The sequence below is a fragment of the Eutrema salsugineum genome, unplaced genomic scaffold (genome assembly GCF_000478725.1).
Source record: "Eutrema salsugineum unplaced genomic scaffold, Eutsalg1_0 scaffold_1, whole genome shotgun sequence".
Lineage (NCBI taxonomy): Eukaryota > Viridiplantae > Streptophyta > Magnoliopsida > Brassicales > Brassicaceae > Eutrema > Eutrema salsugineum.
In genome coordinates this window covers 8,779,554-8,798,076 of record NW_006256909.1, presented here as the reverse complement: position 1 = coordinate 8,798,076, position 18,523 = coordinate 8,779,554, and the positions used below count along the sequence as shown (strand labels likewise).

General features: G+C 36.9%; 2 protein-coding genes across 2 annotated transcripts; both read right to left on the bottom strand.

Annotated features, from left to right (window-relative positions):
* Positions 1-5,013: 5,013 nt before the first annotated feature.
* On the bottom strand, positions 5,014-5,613 carry LOC112081920. Its single transcript, XM_024148976.1, has one exon. It carries the CDS (start codon positions 5,611-5,613, stop codon positions 5,014-5,016), a length of 600 nt encoding a protein of 199 aa, XP_024004744.1.
* Positions 5,614-10,188: 4,575 nt separating this feature from the next.
* Positions 10,189-15,192, bottom strand: LOC18029580 (disease resistance protein RRS1). The gene is made up of 3 exons (XM_024149909.1): positions 14,132-15,192; positions 13,746-14,039; positions 10,189-13,658 (listed from the first exon to the last, which is right to left on the bottom strand). The coding sequence occupies exons 1-3, from the start codon at positions 14,549-14,551 to the stop codon at positions 10,353-10,355; spliced, it is 4,020 nt and encodes a 1,339-aa protein (XP_024005677.1). The 5' UTR covers positions 14,552-15,192; the 3' UTR covers positions 10,189-10,352.
* Between the last annotated feature and the right edge of the window lie 3,331 nt (positions 15,193-18,523).

Genomic DNA, 18,523 nt, shown 5'->3' with positions numbered 1-18,523 from the left:
CCTGAGAGAAAACCGGTAAGCAAAAGAGAAATAGTTGAAGAGGGAATGGAGAAATAAAGGAAGATAGTTTTATGGATTTATAAAGGAATGTTGTTGATGATGTTGCTGCGAAGTGTTAGGTATAGACTTTTTTAAGGAAATGCGAGAAACATAAAATAGTAATGATGGGCAAGTGTTCCATATTTATATGATAGTACAGAGTCAGGGAATTAATTTGTGTATCGAAAGTCAGATGATCACATGAAATTGATATAGCTATATACCATTTTAAAATAATCTCGAATTTTAAACTATTACTTGCGGGATGTAAGAATTGAACTAAATTCTGAAAATTTATTCCAAGATGTAAAGAATTCAATTGTCTCATAAGTCAAGTCAAGCTTAAAAGTTTATTGAGTTTGGTACTGTTGTATTATTTTGAGGATTATATTCAGTATGATTGATTCATATATTTTGGCTGGCAAAACATATTATTTAAACCATATACAATAATTAAAATAGCTGGCAAAACGGTGTAAGTAATTACTTTTAGGATTAATTTATTTTCAACTACTATGTCTATTTGACTTCTCCGTGTAAAGCTTCGTGGTTTCCACTTCTATCTTTGTAAATGAAACTAACTTGAATTTTTTCGGCAAATGAAAATTCCTACATTTAGGACTAAACTGGGATTTAGTTATAAATTCTATTTTTTAGATACTTTCTGGGCTGGGTTACGAGGGGATATCAAGAGGCGCCCATGTAAGTTGCAAAGGGGGGAAAAAAAGAGAGGTGGAAAAAGTCAAAATCAAATGGCATAACTTAACTTGTAACCCACGAAAACTAGAATTTCATAGGTTGACAGTTGACTCCAGAAGAGACTAAGACAAATGCTGACAAAAAGAAAAGAAAAAAAATAAGACAAATGAAGAATATACATTTTTTTTTTCAATTAAGGATGAAGCTCATCCATCAATTTCTTCGTTATCTAGTTATCTTCCTCAATTATTTCTCATAAGTCATAACGTACACACAATCCATACGCTCAAGACGACGGATAGCCAAATAGTTCAACCTATAAAAAATTGCTAAGAATACGAATCAAAGCCTTATGTAAATCACTAATCTCTTGGAATATGCGACACAATATTTACTATTTAGTAATTATAAATTTATATTTACTATTAAATTGTTAATAAATCAAATATGACATGGAATCAAAAGTAATACTATAATTTATAAGGACATGAATTTTAAATTTCATGGTTTCAAACCAAATTAAACTGGCGAATAATGAATTAATCTATTCTTCTTATCTATTATTTAGTTCGTGTTACATTTCGATATATAATGCCGGATACTTTCTCTTGAGATGTGGTAATTTAGGTCCATCTAGAAAAGAATCTAACCCTTGTGGTAAATTGGCATATGGAGCTGTTAGTGTCCCATATCGACTCTGTGACTATTTTATATTCTTAAGTTAGCTTTTGGGTGTGAGTTAGACCCACTACTAATATGATATTAGAGCTCAAGGTTTTAGTTATTCGATTGTGAGCCACGATGTCCAGTCCCACAAAACTTCACGCTTCAGATGTACAATCCTAAACATGAAGGGGGTGTGTGAGTTAAGCCCATTACTAATAGGAGCCAACAAGTCCGCATGAACGTAACACTCTTGAAGAGTTAAGAACTTGTATTATACAAGGAGTTTAAAACAAGAAATAAAAAACAAGAGAAAAAATGACAGTAATATGGAAGAAAACATTTTCCACTCTAGTGGTTGCTCTGTCATCAGGAGTAGCTAGGTCCGCACAATCACGATTTGGAAAGTCATGCAAGACGATGCATGTCTTGATATGCATTGCTCATATCAGAACTTGGAGAAGAATGTTTTTAATAACTTCTTCAGAAAATGCGGTCCGAAACTTTCCTTGATTAAGCGCCCTCTTTGTGTGTTTCCATATTCCCGTTCTTGCTTTGCTTCTTTCTCCATTTTTGGAGCTGACTTGCCCGTCCCTGCGAGATGTAATTCTTTGGCTTCTGGTAGACATTTAGTAACCACATCAAGCTGTGAGCAGTCGGACAGATCTAGGACATCGAGGGGATTCAAGTTGTCCATGTCCATAGGCAAGTGTCGAAGCTTCTTGCAATTCTTCAAATCTAATATAACAAGGTCAGCGAGATCACCAATAGACGATGGTAATTCATTATGGCAGTGCCAACAAGGTATATATAACTCCTTTAGATTTTGTGGAAATTCTTGAATATCGTCCAATTCCGAGCAGCCAGACAGTTTAACCGTGACAAGAGATTTCATGGAATTGCCCATTGGCAGATTCCGAAGCTGTTTGCAATTCTCCAAACTTAATATAACAAGCTCAGAGAGATTCTCAAGCAATGGTGATGGAAATGCGTTTACCGCTGTGCCGGCTAGATATAACTCTTTAAGATTTCTTGGAAGATCTTGAATGTAATCAAGCTCTGAGCAGCCAGACAGTTTCAGCGTGCCAAGAGATTCCATGTTACGCATTCCGATTGGCAAGTTTTTAAGCCTTTTGCAGTCCTCCATGTCTAGTACCACAAGCTCAGAGAGATGGTGGCACAGAGAAGATGGGATTTATCTTGTGGCAGTCTTGGCCAGAGATAACTCTTTCAAGTTTCGTGGGAAACTCTGAATCTCCTCAAAAGTAACCAGACAGATCAAGAACTTGAAGAGGCTCAAAAGTAACCATATGAGGCAGACTTCTCAAATGAGAACAATCTTTCAGCTTCACAACTCGGAGATGTTAAAGTATAGTGTAAACCGTGTATTGAACAATTTCTTACCTTGGTTCCTCATCCTGAAGTTTACTATATGGCATATTAAGTTCCACAAGATGCTGAATACCAAAATCTTGTGGAAATAATTGTAAAGGGTAGCTTTCCCAATGGAGTAGTATTAGCTCAGGCGGCAGATATGATTGAGGAGGGTCCTCGGGAGAGGGAAATTCAAATCCTCGGTAAGTTGAAAACTGTAAATCTTCAGATATCTAAGCTTGTACATATTCTGGAACGTTGTATGACCTTTGAAGTCTACGTTAGATGTGTTGAGGATAATGGATTTAATATCTTCATTTCCCTGAAAGGAAAAGATAAATCAAAATGTTTGGTTACATAAAATACTAGAAATTTCTAGTCCATTTAAAAAATGATTAGAATGCGACAAAACCAATAATACACCTGTTCGGATGTTGCTTTGCACTCTCCAGTCTCTGCGATTTCATTATCTTCTACGACTACGAGGGATTGTGTGTTGTAAGCATCCAAGAATCTAAAACCCTTGCCGATCTCTTCTGTTTGATCTTTGATGATTTTGAGGCCAAGGTCGTAAATCAAGTTATGCATCTGCACTCTGTTTCATGAAACAGTCACCAAACTTTTGTCCACAAGAACATCAATCCCAACTCGCGGGAAGAATCTACAACCTTCAAGAAACTGTATTACTTTGTCGACATTTGCTCCCCTAAAGAAAACACGATGTTCAGAAAGATCTCCTTGTCTCGGTCACTAAGTGCGTCATAGCTTTTTTTTCTAAGGTGTTTTTCCCTTCAATTCGGGAGAATATAGCTGCAGAGCCTCGTGCTCTTTCCTTTAACCTCGTAGATTTCGTTGACCCGGCACTGCACAAGTGTGTGTTTATCTCGGGAGGTTATGATTATTATGCTTCCGGAACCAAGCAAGTCTGACGAGCCAAGAAAAGTTGTTGAACCCAGAGGCTTGTGCACACAATCGAGAACGAGAAGGATTCTTTTGTTGCGTTATTTTTCTTTTGTAACGTGACTACGTAAGCCTAGCTTTTTCCCCAAGTATTCCTCCAATAAACCAATTCAGTAAACAGTATCAATGGTAACAGATGGACAATATTAACGATACTATATAACATATTATTATTGTTACTTAAACCCCCTCCATCATTGAGACTTTCATGACTCTCAAAAATAAAATATTATTATTTTAATATAATTTAATTATTTAATTTAATTTTTGTTATGGTTAAACAATCAAACCAATACAAAATGGACATGTATTAGAGCTCAAATAATACTTTTTTAATTTTTTTTATTTAATTTATTGATTAGAGATCTCTTCTCATCCTGGTGTTGGAGGTGCTCTTAGAGCAACCTCAATGGGAGAAACCCATGAGGGTCTCCACAGCAATATTAAATTAGTTTATGTGGAAAAAGTGAGTTTAGAAATCCATTCTAGAGATTTTGTGTTTGATCTGTGCAATGAAGAGACTGATATGGGTTTCTAAAAAAAAAAGAATTATTTACCAAATTAAAATAAATCATAATTGTTTAAAAAACTTATTTGATTAAAATTTAACCAAACATGGATTTAAATTTATAGAAACTAAACATACAAATTAACATAAAACATTTATAGAAACTAAATATACAAATGACCAAATTTCTGCCATATATGCTCCATTAAATCTTCTTGCAATTGTTCATGTACTTCATTGGAACGAACTCTCCTCCGAGTATCCAACATATTTTCAACATTTGTTGCCATAGTTGTCGAGTACGAGCGATCTATCGGTGAACTGCTAGTTCCCTCCCCTAGTTGAAATTCTTCTACTGCATTATAATGAGTGCGTGCATCTCGTTTGTCTTCAACAATCATATTATGGAGTATGATGCAAGCTCTCATAATTTTACCTATTTTATCTTTATCCCAGAAAAGAGCCGGATTCCTAACAATAGCAAATCGAGATTGCAATACACCAAAAACACGCTCAACATCTTTTCGGGCAGCCTCTTGACGTTCTGCAAATGTAGATGCTTTTTTGCTTTGGGGAAGTGGAATTGATTGGATGAATGTCACCCATTTTGGATAGATACCATCGGTGAGATAGTATGCTAGACCGTATTCCCGTCCATTTACAGAAAAATTCACTTGCGGTGCTTTTCCTTTTAAGATATCATCAAACACGGGTGAGCGATCTAGGACATTAATATCATTTAATGTACCTGGAAGTCCAAAAAATGCATGTCATATCCAAAGATCATATGAAGCTACCACCTCTAAAACGATCGTTGGTTTTCCTGATCCACGGGAGTATTGCCCTTTCCAAGCGGTTGGACAGTTCTTCCACTCCCAATGCATACAGTCGATGCTTCCTATCATCCCGGAAAATCCGCGTTCATCTGCAACATCAAGTAAGCGTTGAAGATCTTCCTGTGTTGGTCTTCGTAGGTACTCATCTCCGAACAAATGGATTATTGCTTCAACAAAATTTTCTAAACATGACCGAGCAGTTGTTTCACCGAGTCTGAGGTACTCGTCTACAGAATCAGCAGCACCACCGTATGCCAAGAGACGAATTGCTGCCGTACATTTTTGTAGAGCAGAGAGTCCAGGTCTTCCCAAAGCATCTTTCTTTTGTTGGAAGAAATGAAATTCACCGGAAAGTTTTCCGACGATATGCAAAAACAGAGACTTGTTCATCCGGAAACGGCGTCTGAATAAATTTGCAGGATACGTTGCTCTCGCTGAAATAATCGTTCCATAACCGAAGATGCCCTTCTTCACGATCTCTTTCCACGTACGCTCTTTTTGTCTTAGTTTTCTTTGGTTCATGGTGCTCGCCATATTGTGTAAACACACTTTCATACGCTTGCTCATAGTATTGCTCATACGCTTGCTCATAGTATTGCTTAAAATATTGCTCAAAATAATCAGGATTTGTACCATCATTTTGGTTATTTGAAGGAGAAGCCATTTGTGTTTTTTTTTTGTTGTGATTGTGAGAAAGAGGTAGAGAAGGAGATGTAAACCGCTGGGAAAAAATATAGAGAGTACGCAAGAGAGAAAATGGTATTTGTCAATATATATAGACAACGATTACAACATACATGTAAGATATTTTGAACATTATTTGAATTTAACATTGAACACAACATATGTGGTGTATAACTAAAGTAATGGTAAACGACATACATAGGACTGACAAAAGATTCCCCCTCATCTTCTTTATTCGTGGAGTCTTACTCATCCTGAGTCAAATTTCTGCTCCACCACAACCTGTGACACAAAGTGCCAAAAGGAACAAATACCCAAACATAATCTCAATAATAATGAAAACACATTGACGTTAACAAAGTTAAAAGAACAGGAACATAAAACATATTGAAAAGATGAACACAAAGTCATTAACCTCTTCCAATATAGAGGACAAGAGTAGAAACTAGATAATGGTACACAAAGTAATGGTACACAAAAGAACATATGGAAACTACTTATAGAAACTAGTTAATGAAAAGACATATCTCCTAAAACAACAAACACCACAAATTGTCTAGAATAGCTGTCGGATAAGCGTCTTCTTCAGGTCTTCCTCGTATTCGGCCAATGTATCCTTTCCTGGCAATAAGACTGTCTAGAAGAGCAATCTTCGAGAACCTCTCTTTGAGGGCCATCTCCTTTTCCCTAAAAACCCACATACCCCCAAACTCAACCGCAGACTTTGCTTCACTCGTTGGCCTCTTTCCTTTTGCTTTCGCCGCCTTCACACCAGGTGGCCTCTTGCTACCTTGACCATGCTCACCAGCACTTATTTCCTCGACCTCAGGACTTGGTGTGAAGGGAACTTCTTCAGACCTTCTTTTTTTCGAGGGATGATCCGTTTTCAAGGTCGACAGTTCAGCCCACTTTTGGTCATTTTGCAACTCTTTCCATGCGTGTTCCAAGTTGAATTTCTTCTTCTGATCACTGAAGTAGATCTGGTGAGCCATTTTTAAGATGTCGTTGTCATTCATTCCACTGCTTTTTTCCCTCGTTGCTGCCTCAAACGCCCCACAGAACTTGCACACAAGATCATTGATCTTGTGCCACCTTTGCTTGCATTGGCCGGCTTCGCGCGGTGCACTCATCGATGGGTTCATATTGTCTGCGTAGTAAATGGCTATCCTCTTCCAAAATGTTCCGGACTTCTGCTCGTTACTGACAATAGGGTCTTTGCTTGTGTTAAGCCAAGCGCTTATAAGAAGCACATCCTCATTGGGCGCCCAAGTCCTCCTATCCAATCGGTGACCAGTTGTATCACCAACGTTAGTTGCTAACGAACACTGAGTGCTGAATAAGGGTTCTTGGTCGATAGAGTGAAAACCATCATTCAGTGATGGTTCGTGTTGACTTGTCAACAAGTCAACAAAGTTAGAGGGCTGCGAGAAATGATCCATATGAACAAGAGGAGAGAACAATGAAAGAGCTCAAAGAAAGTGATGAAAGGAATGAGGAGAATAATACAGATGAATAAAAAGGATTGGATGAGAGATGATGTATTTGGGTTTGAAGAGTAATGAGGAATGGAAGAGAGATGATGTATTTGGTGTGGAAGAGTAATGAGGAATGGGAGATTTGGTTAAACGCAGTAATGACGAATTTAAGAAGCTACGATTACTTTAACAGCTATAGGGTTTACTAGATTTTGTACCGTTTGCTTTAATGAGAAAAATGAATACACTTAACATCTACACACGTCATATCTAATCCTCAAACACAACAAACTTAAAGAGCGACAAGACGTAAACCTAATTCTGCATTTATTCATACCTAACATCTACGCAATTCACTTAACAGCAGTAATTACAACGAGAAACTTACGGTTTCATTATGATGAAGCAGGATTCCATTTTGTTGCAGCACCGATTCGTTAAGCTCTAACCATTTGATTGTGTAAACTTCCGGTTTGATTTTGACCCTACGCTGCATTTAAACACATGTTAGAGATGACCAAACTGAACAAAAAATAAGTAAACTTAAATATGCAAAGGAATAGTTACTTATCTGGTTTAGGCCACCGAACAAATGCTTGATAAGCCTTCATATACTCACTGATATCAGATTAATAACCTAAAACAGAAAGGACACCTCTACTAGAAACAAATAAACGATGTATATGAAGTGAACAGAAGATAGCAATAGATGGGATGAAATACAGAAGTCATTACAACAAAATTCATGAAAAGAACAAATAGATGGCCCTAAACTCTAAACCCTTAATGTTACATCAGCCTATTATACATCCGCCTATTCTACATCCCATCGCATAACGACACAAGAGATGACAGTACAAATTATTAAAAACAGGATTAGAAGCAGATCAGAACCTCGATTAGCCAGTGAATCTTTCACTCCAGCCACTACACTTTGAATGTAGCCTATGAACTCCTCGATCTCAGTGATGGTGTTATTCATTCCGGCAATGCGGTCTTCCAAGGCATAGAGACGATCCTCATAAGACTGCAAGAGGGCTGTTCTGTTGGAACTTTCCATCATGGAACTCATCCTTGAACTCTGCTGGTCGATGTTGCCCTGAAGAATCGTCAGCTGCTCCTCAATGGCATCATCCCACCATTTGGAAATGTGATCCGGATTTTCTTGCATACAAGAAACAATTAACTTAACTGAACATAACTGAATAACATAACAAAAAACCTACATATAGAAGAGTATGATCTTACCTCGCCCAATATAGAAGGACAAGAGTAGAACTTCCTGCCGCGTGTCTCTGGTGCTGTAGACTCTTCTAGTACACAGCGAAGTCCACAATAGCAACGGTCAGGAACCCCAAAGTCCCCATAAGTATTTGCACAACCACTGTCATAGCTGGCCTCCGATGTTGTGTTGTTGTTGTAGCTGATCGGCATTGCCCTGTAAGTAACAGAACAAAACTAATCAATCTCACAAGTAAAAAACGACATAACCATCATAAGCAAGACACCAAAACCATAATGACAACAAACGATGAAACAAATCATGACATACAAATTCACACTCACGAGTATTAAGTTCAAAAGAGATGAACCAAAATCACCATGACTAAGAACGATGACATAGAAGAGCATAATCGAAGTAAATTGCAAGTACTTAAACTTGTTAACCGATTTCATCGCTAACAATCGAAAACGATGAATGACACATCCAAACTAAACCTAATAACAATGGAAATAAATGTCATTTTCAAACTAATCAGATCAAATTATCCCCAGATATGCAGATAGAACCCAAAAATTTCATCACATAAAAAAAGCCCCAATTCCCAAAATTAGGGTTTCCTCGCAAATCAGGATTTCTCAATTTCAACTTCAAATACAGACAAATCTAAACCCTAGATGACACACAAACTTCGATTACGGTATACACACAACGCGATAACCCCGGATGACCAAACAAAAATTCAACCGATAAAGAGAGGAGATTAGGGTTTAAGAACTTATCTCTTTCGCCTTCACTTTCGCAGACAAGTTTCGAACCGTGATGCCCCGTCTGAGAACCGCGACCCGTCGGAGAAGCTGCCGGAGACAAATCGATTTGGCCTCGAGTTCGTCGGAGAAATGAGAGAAAAGGGTCGAGAGGAAATGAAAACTTTCGAAACTCGGGCAAAATGAAAACCTTTTGCAAAAAAAAAATTTTCTCTCCAAGTTTGAAAACGAATGCACACATGATACGTGTCCACAGAAACGCGTAAAAACGTCCCCAATTAGAAGACGTCTCTGCCAAATTAGAAACGACCCATCATTAAAAAAATATTAAGTTTCTGCTAAATTCCACCTAAATACAGCGTTAATCATGCTCTTAAGTTTCAATTCAATAAAAAACTTTGTCGATTCTATATAGCTTAAGAATTATATCCCAACTAGACGTACAACTTTATTCGAAAGTATAGTATAAACATCAAAACAGATTTCGTATAAAAAATTAATAAAATTAGGGGTGGGTATTTTGGTTTATTTTCGGGTTCGGTTTGAGTTCGGTTCGGTTTGGTTAATTCGGGTTTAATAAAATTTTAACCAAACTTAACTGAAATAAGTTTAGCTCGGTTTGAATTTGGTTTGGTTTAATTCAGTTTTAAAAAAAATCAAAAAGAAATGATATGTTGGTTTAGGTGAAATTTCACATTTCACCATATTTCAAAAAACTAATATTATGAACTAACTAAAAAGTTAAATAAAATAAGTATATTAGTTTTTTGGTTTGGTTCGGTTTAAAACCAAACCGAACCGAACTGTTCGGATTGTGAAAACTTCAACCAAACAGATTATATATTAAAAATGAATTGGTTTAATTTGGTTTAAGTTCGGTTGGTTTGGTTGGTTCAATTTGGTTCGGTTTTTTTGCCCACCCTTAACTAAAATAATAAATTTTTACTTATACTTTTAGAAATTACAAATCCAATATATATTTATCATAATCACTTAAATCAAAATTTAGAAATCAATATACAAATTACAAATCCAATATAGACATCAAAACAGATTTCGCATATTGATTTAAGTGATTATGATAAATATAAACGCTTCCACTTCAGCTTCCAGATTCTGATTCCGCTACCCTACCCGCTTCCTATTCCCATTCCAATTCCGCTTCCAATTCCGATTCCGATTCCCCGTTTCCCTACTTCCAAACGCTTCCACTTCAGCTTCTTCAGTTCTAAACGTTTGGCTTAGATTAGAACTGACCTTTTCGCTCAATTGATGAGTGGTTGATCGGGTAACACCCAGTGCATCAATTTCCCGACTTTTCGATGCACGGATTTCAAATCCTTGAATGATCAAACCACTCTTCCAAAGGTTCGACTTAGTCTCAATAACCCTCATCTCAATTTCATCATCACTATCCAATCCTCCTACATTGAAGAACTCCCCAAGCTCTACCTCCATCCAACCATCTTCCCTCTCCTCTGGTTTTACCAAGTTACTCCTTGGCCTCCTTTGAAACCTCCCATCCGTAGCCGTATCAAAGCATATTAATCTTCTAGATTTAGAACCCATCACACCAACTGCAGCTTCTATGCCCACATCCTCAAAGCCACGACACTCTGCCGCTCTCGTGAACACAACGTAAACTGAGTAGCGAGTTCTTGGAGATAGGACATGACTACTTATGCTGCAACAAATGTCGAACCAACATACATCGATAAGTACAGCAACTCTTTCAAATCTAGCTTCAGGACTTGGAATCAATTGCCAATACCGAGGTTCATCTCCCCATGCAATTGAAAGCTCCATCGCTGATAACATGATACATCTCTTCCCACTAGCTTTCTCTACCCATAAGCTCTTTTTGCCATCGTCCATTAGAACGGGAACGTCGCATAAAGCGAAAAACAGATCCTTCTTCGATGAGAAATCTGCCAACTGAGGAACAACCAGACACGCATATTCCGGAGGCAAAAACCTCTCCCATACAATATCTGACTCGACCGCCGACTCAAACATTTTCGAAACCAACGCGAGCTCGCAGGCTTCCTGTGGACTCGTGAATGAGATTATCATTGAGATACAATCCTGCGGAAGGAAAGGAGGTTTCACTCCATCGGTATCATTACACCAGATCTTTTCTCCGCCTTCGCCTCCGCGATTTCGCATTGGTATCCGTATCATCGTCTTCCTTGGAAGCTTCGTCTTCCTTGGAAGCTTGAGAATCATCGTGCTTCGACTTGCATCATAGTTAAGTACTCCTAACCTTTTTTTAAGGTCATCATCTGGATATGACGAATAGCCAAGAGGGGTTATCGTGTTTCCACTTGAACTGCCAGCTGCTGCATCATAGTTACCTCTTAACCTTGTTTTAACTTCTTCATCATCTGGATTAATCGAAGAACTAAGACGGGTTGTCGCGTTTCGACTTGGATTTCCAACTACATCAAAAATCACGTAGACTCCACACTTCGTCACCATGCAAGTTTTCTCCTCCTTGTTAACAGGGATCAACTCAAAGACAAACAGATCAGCCAAGATACCGGAACCGGAGACATCATCTTCAAAGATACGTCTATGCATTTTGAGATCAAAGAAGACAAACATGTGATCTTTTTTAATCTTGGGAATAGCTTCACCTGGAGCCCAGCAATGGAAACTATTCTCAAGACTATGAGCATGGCCTTTCTCATCACTCCATTTGCAAACACACTTGAAGCCCAAACCAGCAGCATCATTAAATTCCTTTGAGAATGAAACTTCAACCAGTATAGCAAAGCTCATGACCATGCTTCTTGAATACGGATCTAGTCTTATCATTACAGAAGATCCTGTTTGCAGATTAAGTTTGGAAATTCGACTTCTAGGGGAGCGTAGACACAAGCTGAAAGCCAAAGCGTTTTCGAGATTTTGCTGGCGCTGTCGTGCCGCCATATATTCTATGATGTTATCCAGTGCCTGCGTGAAAACTTTGCAAGGGGGAAGAAAAAAGCAATTACTGAATGTGTAATACCTAGGAAGCTGCTTGAACTCCAAAGAAGTTGATCTCAGAGATGAACAACCATGCGCATTCAAGACTTGTAGACTTCGGGGAAGCAGTGGAAGATCTATGAGGTTTTTGCAATACCGTAACCTTAGAATGACTAGTTTAGAAAGCTCCTTGATGCTTATTGGAACATTTCTGAAACCGTTCCCACTAAGATCTAATGTCTTTAGTGAAGGCATCCAACGTATCTCTTCTGGAATGTACTTCAAGCCTGCCTTAGAAAGGGATAAAGTGACTATATGTGCATAGAATCTTGAGAAAGAATATGGCAACTTTGCTTGAAGTGGCATGGCTGTGAGAGATATACGTAGATCTCTGGTTTTTGGTAGAGAACCAGGAATTAACTCAAGCTCTGAGCAGTTGGAGAGATCAAGAACGTTGAGGGGTAATAAATCTTGCATTTCCATTGGCAAGTGTCGGAGTCTTTTGCAGTTCTTCAGATCCAATGTATCAAGTTCAGCGAGATATCCAATAGAAGATGGCAAATATCTGATGGCAGTACCAACAAGAAATAACTCCTTTAGATTTTGAGGAAGATCAGGAATAGTCTCCAGCTCCGAGCAGCCAGACAGTTTGAGCGTGACAAGAGATTTCAACTTACTCATTCCCGTCGGCAGATGCTGAAGCCGTTTGCAATTCTCCAAACTTAATATAACAAGTTCAGAGAGATTCTCAAGCAATGGTGATCGAAGTGCTTTTACCGCTGTGCCGCCTAGATATAACTCTTTGAGGTTTCTTGGAAGATCTTGAATATTATCAAGCTCTGAGCAGCCAGACAGTTTCAGCAAGGCAAGAGATTTCATGTTACACATTCCGATTGGCAAGTTTGTAAGCCTTTTGCAGTCCTCCATGTCTAGTACCACAAGCTTAGAGAAATGGTGGCACAGAGAAGAAGGGATTTCTCTTGTGGCAGTCTTGGCCAGAGATAACCTTTTCAGGTTTTTTGGGAAACCCTGAATCTCCTCAAGTTCTGAGCAACCAGAGAGATTAAGAACTTCAAGAGAATTAAAATTAACCATGTCAGGAAGACTTCTCAAACTAGAACAATCTTTCAGGTTCATGAAAACAAGCTTTCCAAGATCTTGGTCTGAGAAGCTAACATTTACTTGATTTGTTGATCCTTCAAGATGAAATAATTCTCCTATGCCGGTTCCCTGGAGATGCAGCTTCTTGATAGACGGTGGGACCTTTGGAAAACTTTTGATATTTATGCAAGTTGCGAGATTCACTACTCGGAGATGTTGTGATTGACCCATGTCCGGAAAACTCTGCAACCCTGAACATCCCTGGAGATTAATTAGCTCGATTGTTCGAGAATATTGAAGTTCATCAACGTTAACTAGTTGCAGGGAATGGCTGAGCGTGATCCTCTTCAACACCTTAAGATTCTGAACAAAACAATCAAAAATCAACAAATGAATAAAAGCGAGTTTGGTAAAACTGAAAACTATGTGTAAACCATGTGTGTTTCTAACCTTGGTTCCTCCCCAAAGTTTCCGAAGTTTACTGCATGTCATATTGAGCTCCACAAGATACTGAGCATCAAAATCTTGTGGAAATGATTGCAGAGGATAATATTTCCAATGGAGAAGTCTTAGCTCAGGCGGAAGAGATTGAGATTCCCCTGGAAGGCAGATTTGACTATCCTTGATAAGATCAGAACTAGAAATCTTTAGAGATCTGAGGTCATGCATATTCTGGAATGCAATATGACCTTTGAAGTCTAAGTTAGAGGTGTCCAAGCAAATGGCTTTAATATCTTCATTTCCCTGAAAAGAAATCAAAAAGGGATTGAATGAATATTGGTTAGTTCCCAAAAAATTAGTAAAAGATGGAAAAGAATGTGATAAACGAATAATACCGGTACGGGTGCTGCTTCTCCGATTTCATTTTCTACGAGAGATTGAATGTTGGAAGCATCCACGAATCTATAAGCCATCTCGATCTCTTCTGTTGGATCCTTGATGATTTGGAGACCAACATCGTATATCAAATTATGAAGTTGCACTCTGTTTCCTAAAATAGTCACCAAGCTTTTGTCCACAAGAAGATCGATTCCAACACGGGGAAAGAATCCACAGCCTGCAAGAAACTGCATCACATTGTCAACATTCGCTCCTCTAAAGGAAAACACGATTTCCAGAAACATTTCCCTCGCTGTCACCGAGTGCGTCGTAGCTTCTCTTGAGTTCATTAAGAATCTTGTCGGGAAGACGTATCTTGAGATTCCGGACCACACTCTCCATTTCAGACTGTGTTTTTCCGACAAGTTCTTCACCATAAATGCATAGAGCTAAAGGGTTTCCGTCAGAATAGTCAACGAATTTCATGGACAGCTCCATGAGTTTCTCATCTGCTACATCTTTCCTAAATGCACATCGGGAGAAGAGCTGCAGAGCCTCGTGCTTGTTTAAGCCTTGGACCTCGTAAATTTCGTTGACCTGACACTGGACAAGTGCTTGTCTATCTCTGGAGGTTATGATTATCAAGCTTCCAGAACCAAGCCAGTCAAATTCCGAAAGAAAAATCGTCGCACCAAGCGGCTTGCGCACATCGTCGAGAACAACAAGAACTCGTTTATGGCGTAATGTTTCTATGAGGAGGCTCAGTCTTGTGACGTGACTGCCTAGGCCAAGCTGTTTCCGCAAGTGTTTCACCAACAACCCGTACGCTCCCTTGTCTTGAAAGTCCTTGTCGAAGTCTTTGATGAAGCAAGAAACGTCAAATTCACACGAAAGCTCTTTGAAAGCTGCTTCAGCAAGTGTCGTCTTCCCTATGCCTCCCATACCCCAAATCCCTAAGCTTCGGATGCCCAATGGTTGCTTGCGTATCAAGTTTTCTATTTTCATCAATCTGGAGTAGACTCCAATTTTACACGTAAGATCAAGCTTTTCACGCACATCGGCAACAATCTCCTCCACAAGTTCGGAATCGCTGAAATTTCAACACAAAGATTTTTCAATTGTTTGAAATTGTTTTTTCAACTATAAGAGTTCATATTTTTCTGGAATAGACATGCGTTTTGGGAGACATTTTTTTTTTTTTTTGGTAAAACATTTTCGGAGACATTTCAAAATAAGGAAATTATTTAGCAAATATATGACCATGATAATAAGAATAAGAATAAGAATCCTAAAATAATTTCCTAGATTAGTTGAAATGATTTTTTCTAATAAGAAAATATTTTTTAGAAAATTTAGAAAAAATCATTTCAACTAATCATTTGTATACTCAAGTCCAATAGCCAACCCAGCAGCAATAACCGAAGCAGCAGAAACCAGTGGACTCATGATAAGTTCGAATTAATGGCTAAATTGCCATAAATTGGAAACAGATGATCAGAGGTGCCATAAAAAAGTCTAGATGCCATAACACATATAGAATTCCGATTATACCCTTAATGAATCAGTTTTGTGGCATAAAAAATTTTGGTGGACTTTGATTATTTTAATTAATTTTTGGATATTAAATTAATTTAGATATTTCTGGGTTTTTTTTCTTGAGCTTTCTTCTCCCCCGAGCTGTTTCTTCTTTGAGCTTGAATTCGAAATCGCGATTCAACCCATTACGCAGTAGCCATCGCCGCGGCGTCCTCTTCTTCCTCCTCTGTGATCAATTTATTGTTATGTTCTTCTCTCTCCTCCACCATTGTTGAAGTTTTTCAAAACTGAGTGAAGTTTTTATTTAGAGATTTGGAGATTTCAAAATTTAGGGATAAAATTTGCGAAAATTGCTTGTTCGGTATGTAAATCGGGTTGGTAACCCAGTTTTATGTGAAGATTAGGTATTTGCATGAGTAATTTGGCGAATATAGTTGTTGAATCATAGTGATTTTTAGGTAGATTAGAATTAGAATCCGAGTTCATCACCAAATCTGCAGAGGAAGACAACTGGTACAACTATGAAATCGAGGACAACTAGTACAAGTGGTACAACTTGGAGATATAGGACAACTGGTACAAATGTGTATAAACTAAGACAACTTGAATAATTGATAAATGAGTATTCTTTGATTTTATTTTCAAGATATAATGAGCATCGACCACAAAAAAAATTTAATGGATTTCAAAAATTTATGTTATATCATTTAATACCTCATATTTAGAGCAGATAACTTATTTCATTTATGTTATATTGTTAACTGTCTTATAAAATAAAAGAGGCAAAATATATGATTTTGCACAATTATATTATAAAACCCTCGTAAATAAAAATTAATAGTCGAAAATCAATGTAAACACTAAAATTTCAAAAGAACAACTATTAAGATTTTCAAACAAGTGGACAATTAGGTACAACTATGTACAAAATTGACTGCACGCATAGATACACGTATTACTTTGACAGACATCAGAACACTTAGGAAAGTCAGAATTTCATTTTTGGCTGAGAATGCTTTCAGGAATATAATTAAAAGATGAATAATATGAAATTATCATTTTTCTAATACAAATTATTGATTACACATCAAACATCCCTTATGATACAAGGAAGACTTTCATAATGTTAACAATTTTTTTACGGAAAAGATGCAAATATATGATTTTGCATAATTTGTGTCATGAAACCTTGTAAATAAACTGCAATAGTCGAAAATCATGTGGACAACTATAAAATAATAATTATATTAAAGGACAACTGAAAAAATGCTAAAATCGCCAAAGGACAACTATGAAGAATTTTGGACAACTGGACAATTAGGTACAACTATGTACAAAATTGACGGCGCACGTGGTACTTTGACGGCGCACGTGGTACTTTGACTGCGCACATATCTATTTTTGTCGGGGCATAGCTTCGTGGATGTGAATAAGTAAGGGACAACTGGACAAGTAAGAACAATTACATGCTCCTTATTTTAAAAAAAAATAATTAAACTAAATTAAATATGTAAAGAATGTATATACTTAAGAAATGCAAACATGTCTTAAACTATAAAGAACAATATTAATAACATGGATAAAATGAAATTTTCATTTTCCTACATATTATTGATTTCACATCAAACATACCTTATGATACAAGGAAGACTTTCATAATGTTAACAATCTTTTGATGGAAAAGATGCAAATAAATGATTTTGCATAATTTGTGTCATGAAAACCTTGTAAATGAACTACAATAGTCAAAAATCATGTGGACAACTACAAAATAATAATTTATATTAAGAGACAACTCGAAAAATGCTAAAATCGTCAAAGGACAACTATGAAGAATTTTGGACAACTGGACAATTGGGTACAACTATGTACAAAATTGACGGTGCACGTGGTACTTTTACTGCGCAAATGTCTATTTAGTGAGGACACGTGTTCTCTAACTTCGTGGATGTGAATAAGCAATGGACAACTAGACAAGTAAGGACAACTATATGCAACACCTTAATTTTTTTTAAAATTAATAATTAAAATTAAATTAAACATATAAAGAAAGTATATATTTAAGAAATGCAAACATGTCTTAAACTATAAGAAACACTCCATACTTTTTTTTAATTAATGATAATTATAATTTTAATGTAATTCATAACGTAATTGTACCTAATTGCACCTAGTTGTCCTGGAAAAATTCATAACGTAATTGTACTTAATTGCACCTAGTTGTACATGTTTTTTTTACCAAAATTGTACTTAGCATTAGTTGTACATAGTTGTATTTAGTTGTCCATAATTGTATTTAGTTGTCCATAATTATACTTAACTGTCCATAATTGTCCATAGTTGTACTTGGTTGTCCATCTTTGCATTTGAATAAAAAAGATGAATAAAATAGAATGTAACAAAAAATGAAAAAAAGATGGCTGATTTCTTTTTTTTCTTCTTGTTTTCTGAAGAGCTCATAATAGATAAAACAAAACATCTAAGATAACATCTCAAATTCAGCCAAAAATTAATGAAATAAAACAAATCAAGTACTTCTCAGAATATATAAACATCAAGATGAAAGAAGTTTGAAACTCTTTAGCAAGGCTCCACCTCTATATGACCACTCCTTTATGCTCTTGTTATATGTAACAGCATAATACCATCCTAATCGTACCTACAATGAAATATGTAACTCTTCAAAGACAAAACAAATACTCAACAAAACAAAAAATTTGATTCTCTATCTCTAATATCTCTAGTACCGAGCAAATTACAAAAAAGACTAATAAAATCCAGTGATCAATACCATAAAATCCAGCACCTTAAGCTAAAAGAGATAATTAAATTTGAATAGCATTAGAATAAAGAATAAAAAGGATTAGTTAAAC

Bases quoted from the DNA above. Each gene is read 5' to 3' on its own strand.
- LOC112081920 (XM_024148976.1), bottom strand. From the start codon at position 5,613: ATGGCGAGCACCATGAACCAAAGAAAACTAAGACAAAAAGAGCGTACG.
- LOC18029580 (XM_024149909.1), bottom strand. From the start codon at position 14,551: ATGGTGAAGAACTTGTCGGAAAAACACAGTCTGAAATGGAGAGTGTGG. The intron at 14,040-14,131 runs GTATTATTCGTT...ATTTCTTTTCAG, and splicing joins GAGAAGCAGCACCCGTACCG to GGAAATGAAGATATTAAAGC. The intron at 13,659-13,745 runs GTTAGAAACACA...TGTTTTGTTCAG, and splicing joins AACTTTGGGGAGGAACCAAG to AATCTTAAGGTGTTGAAGAG.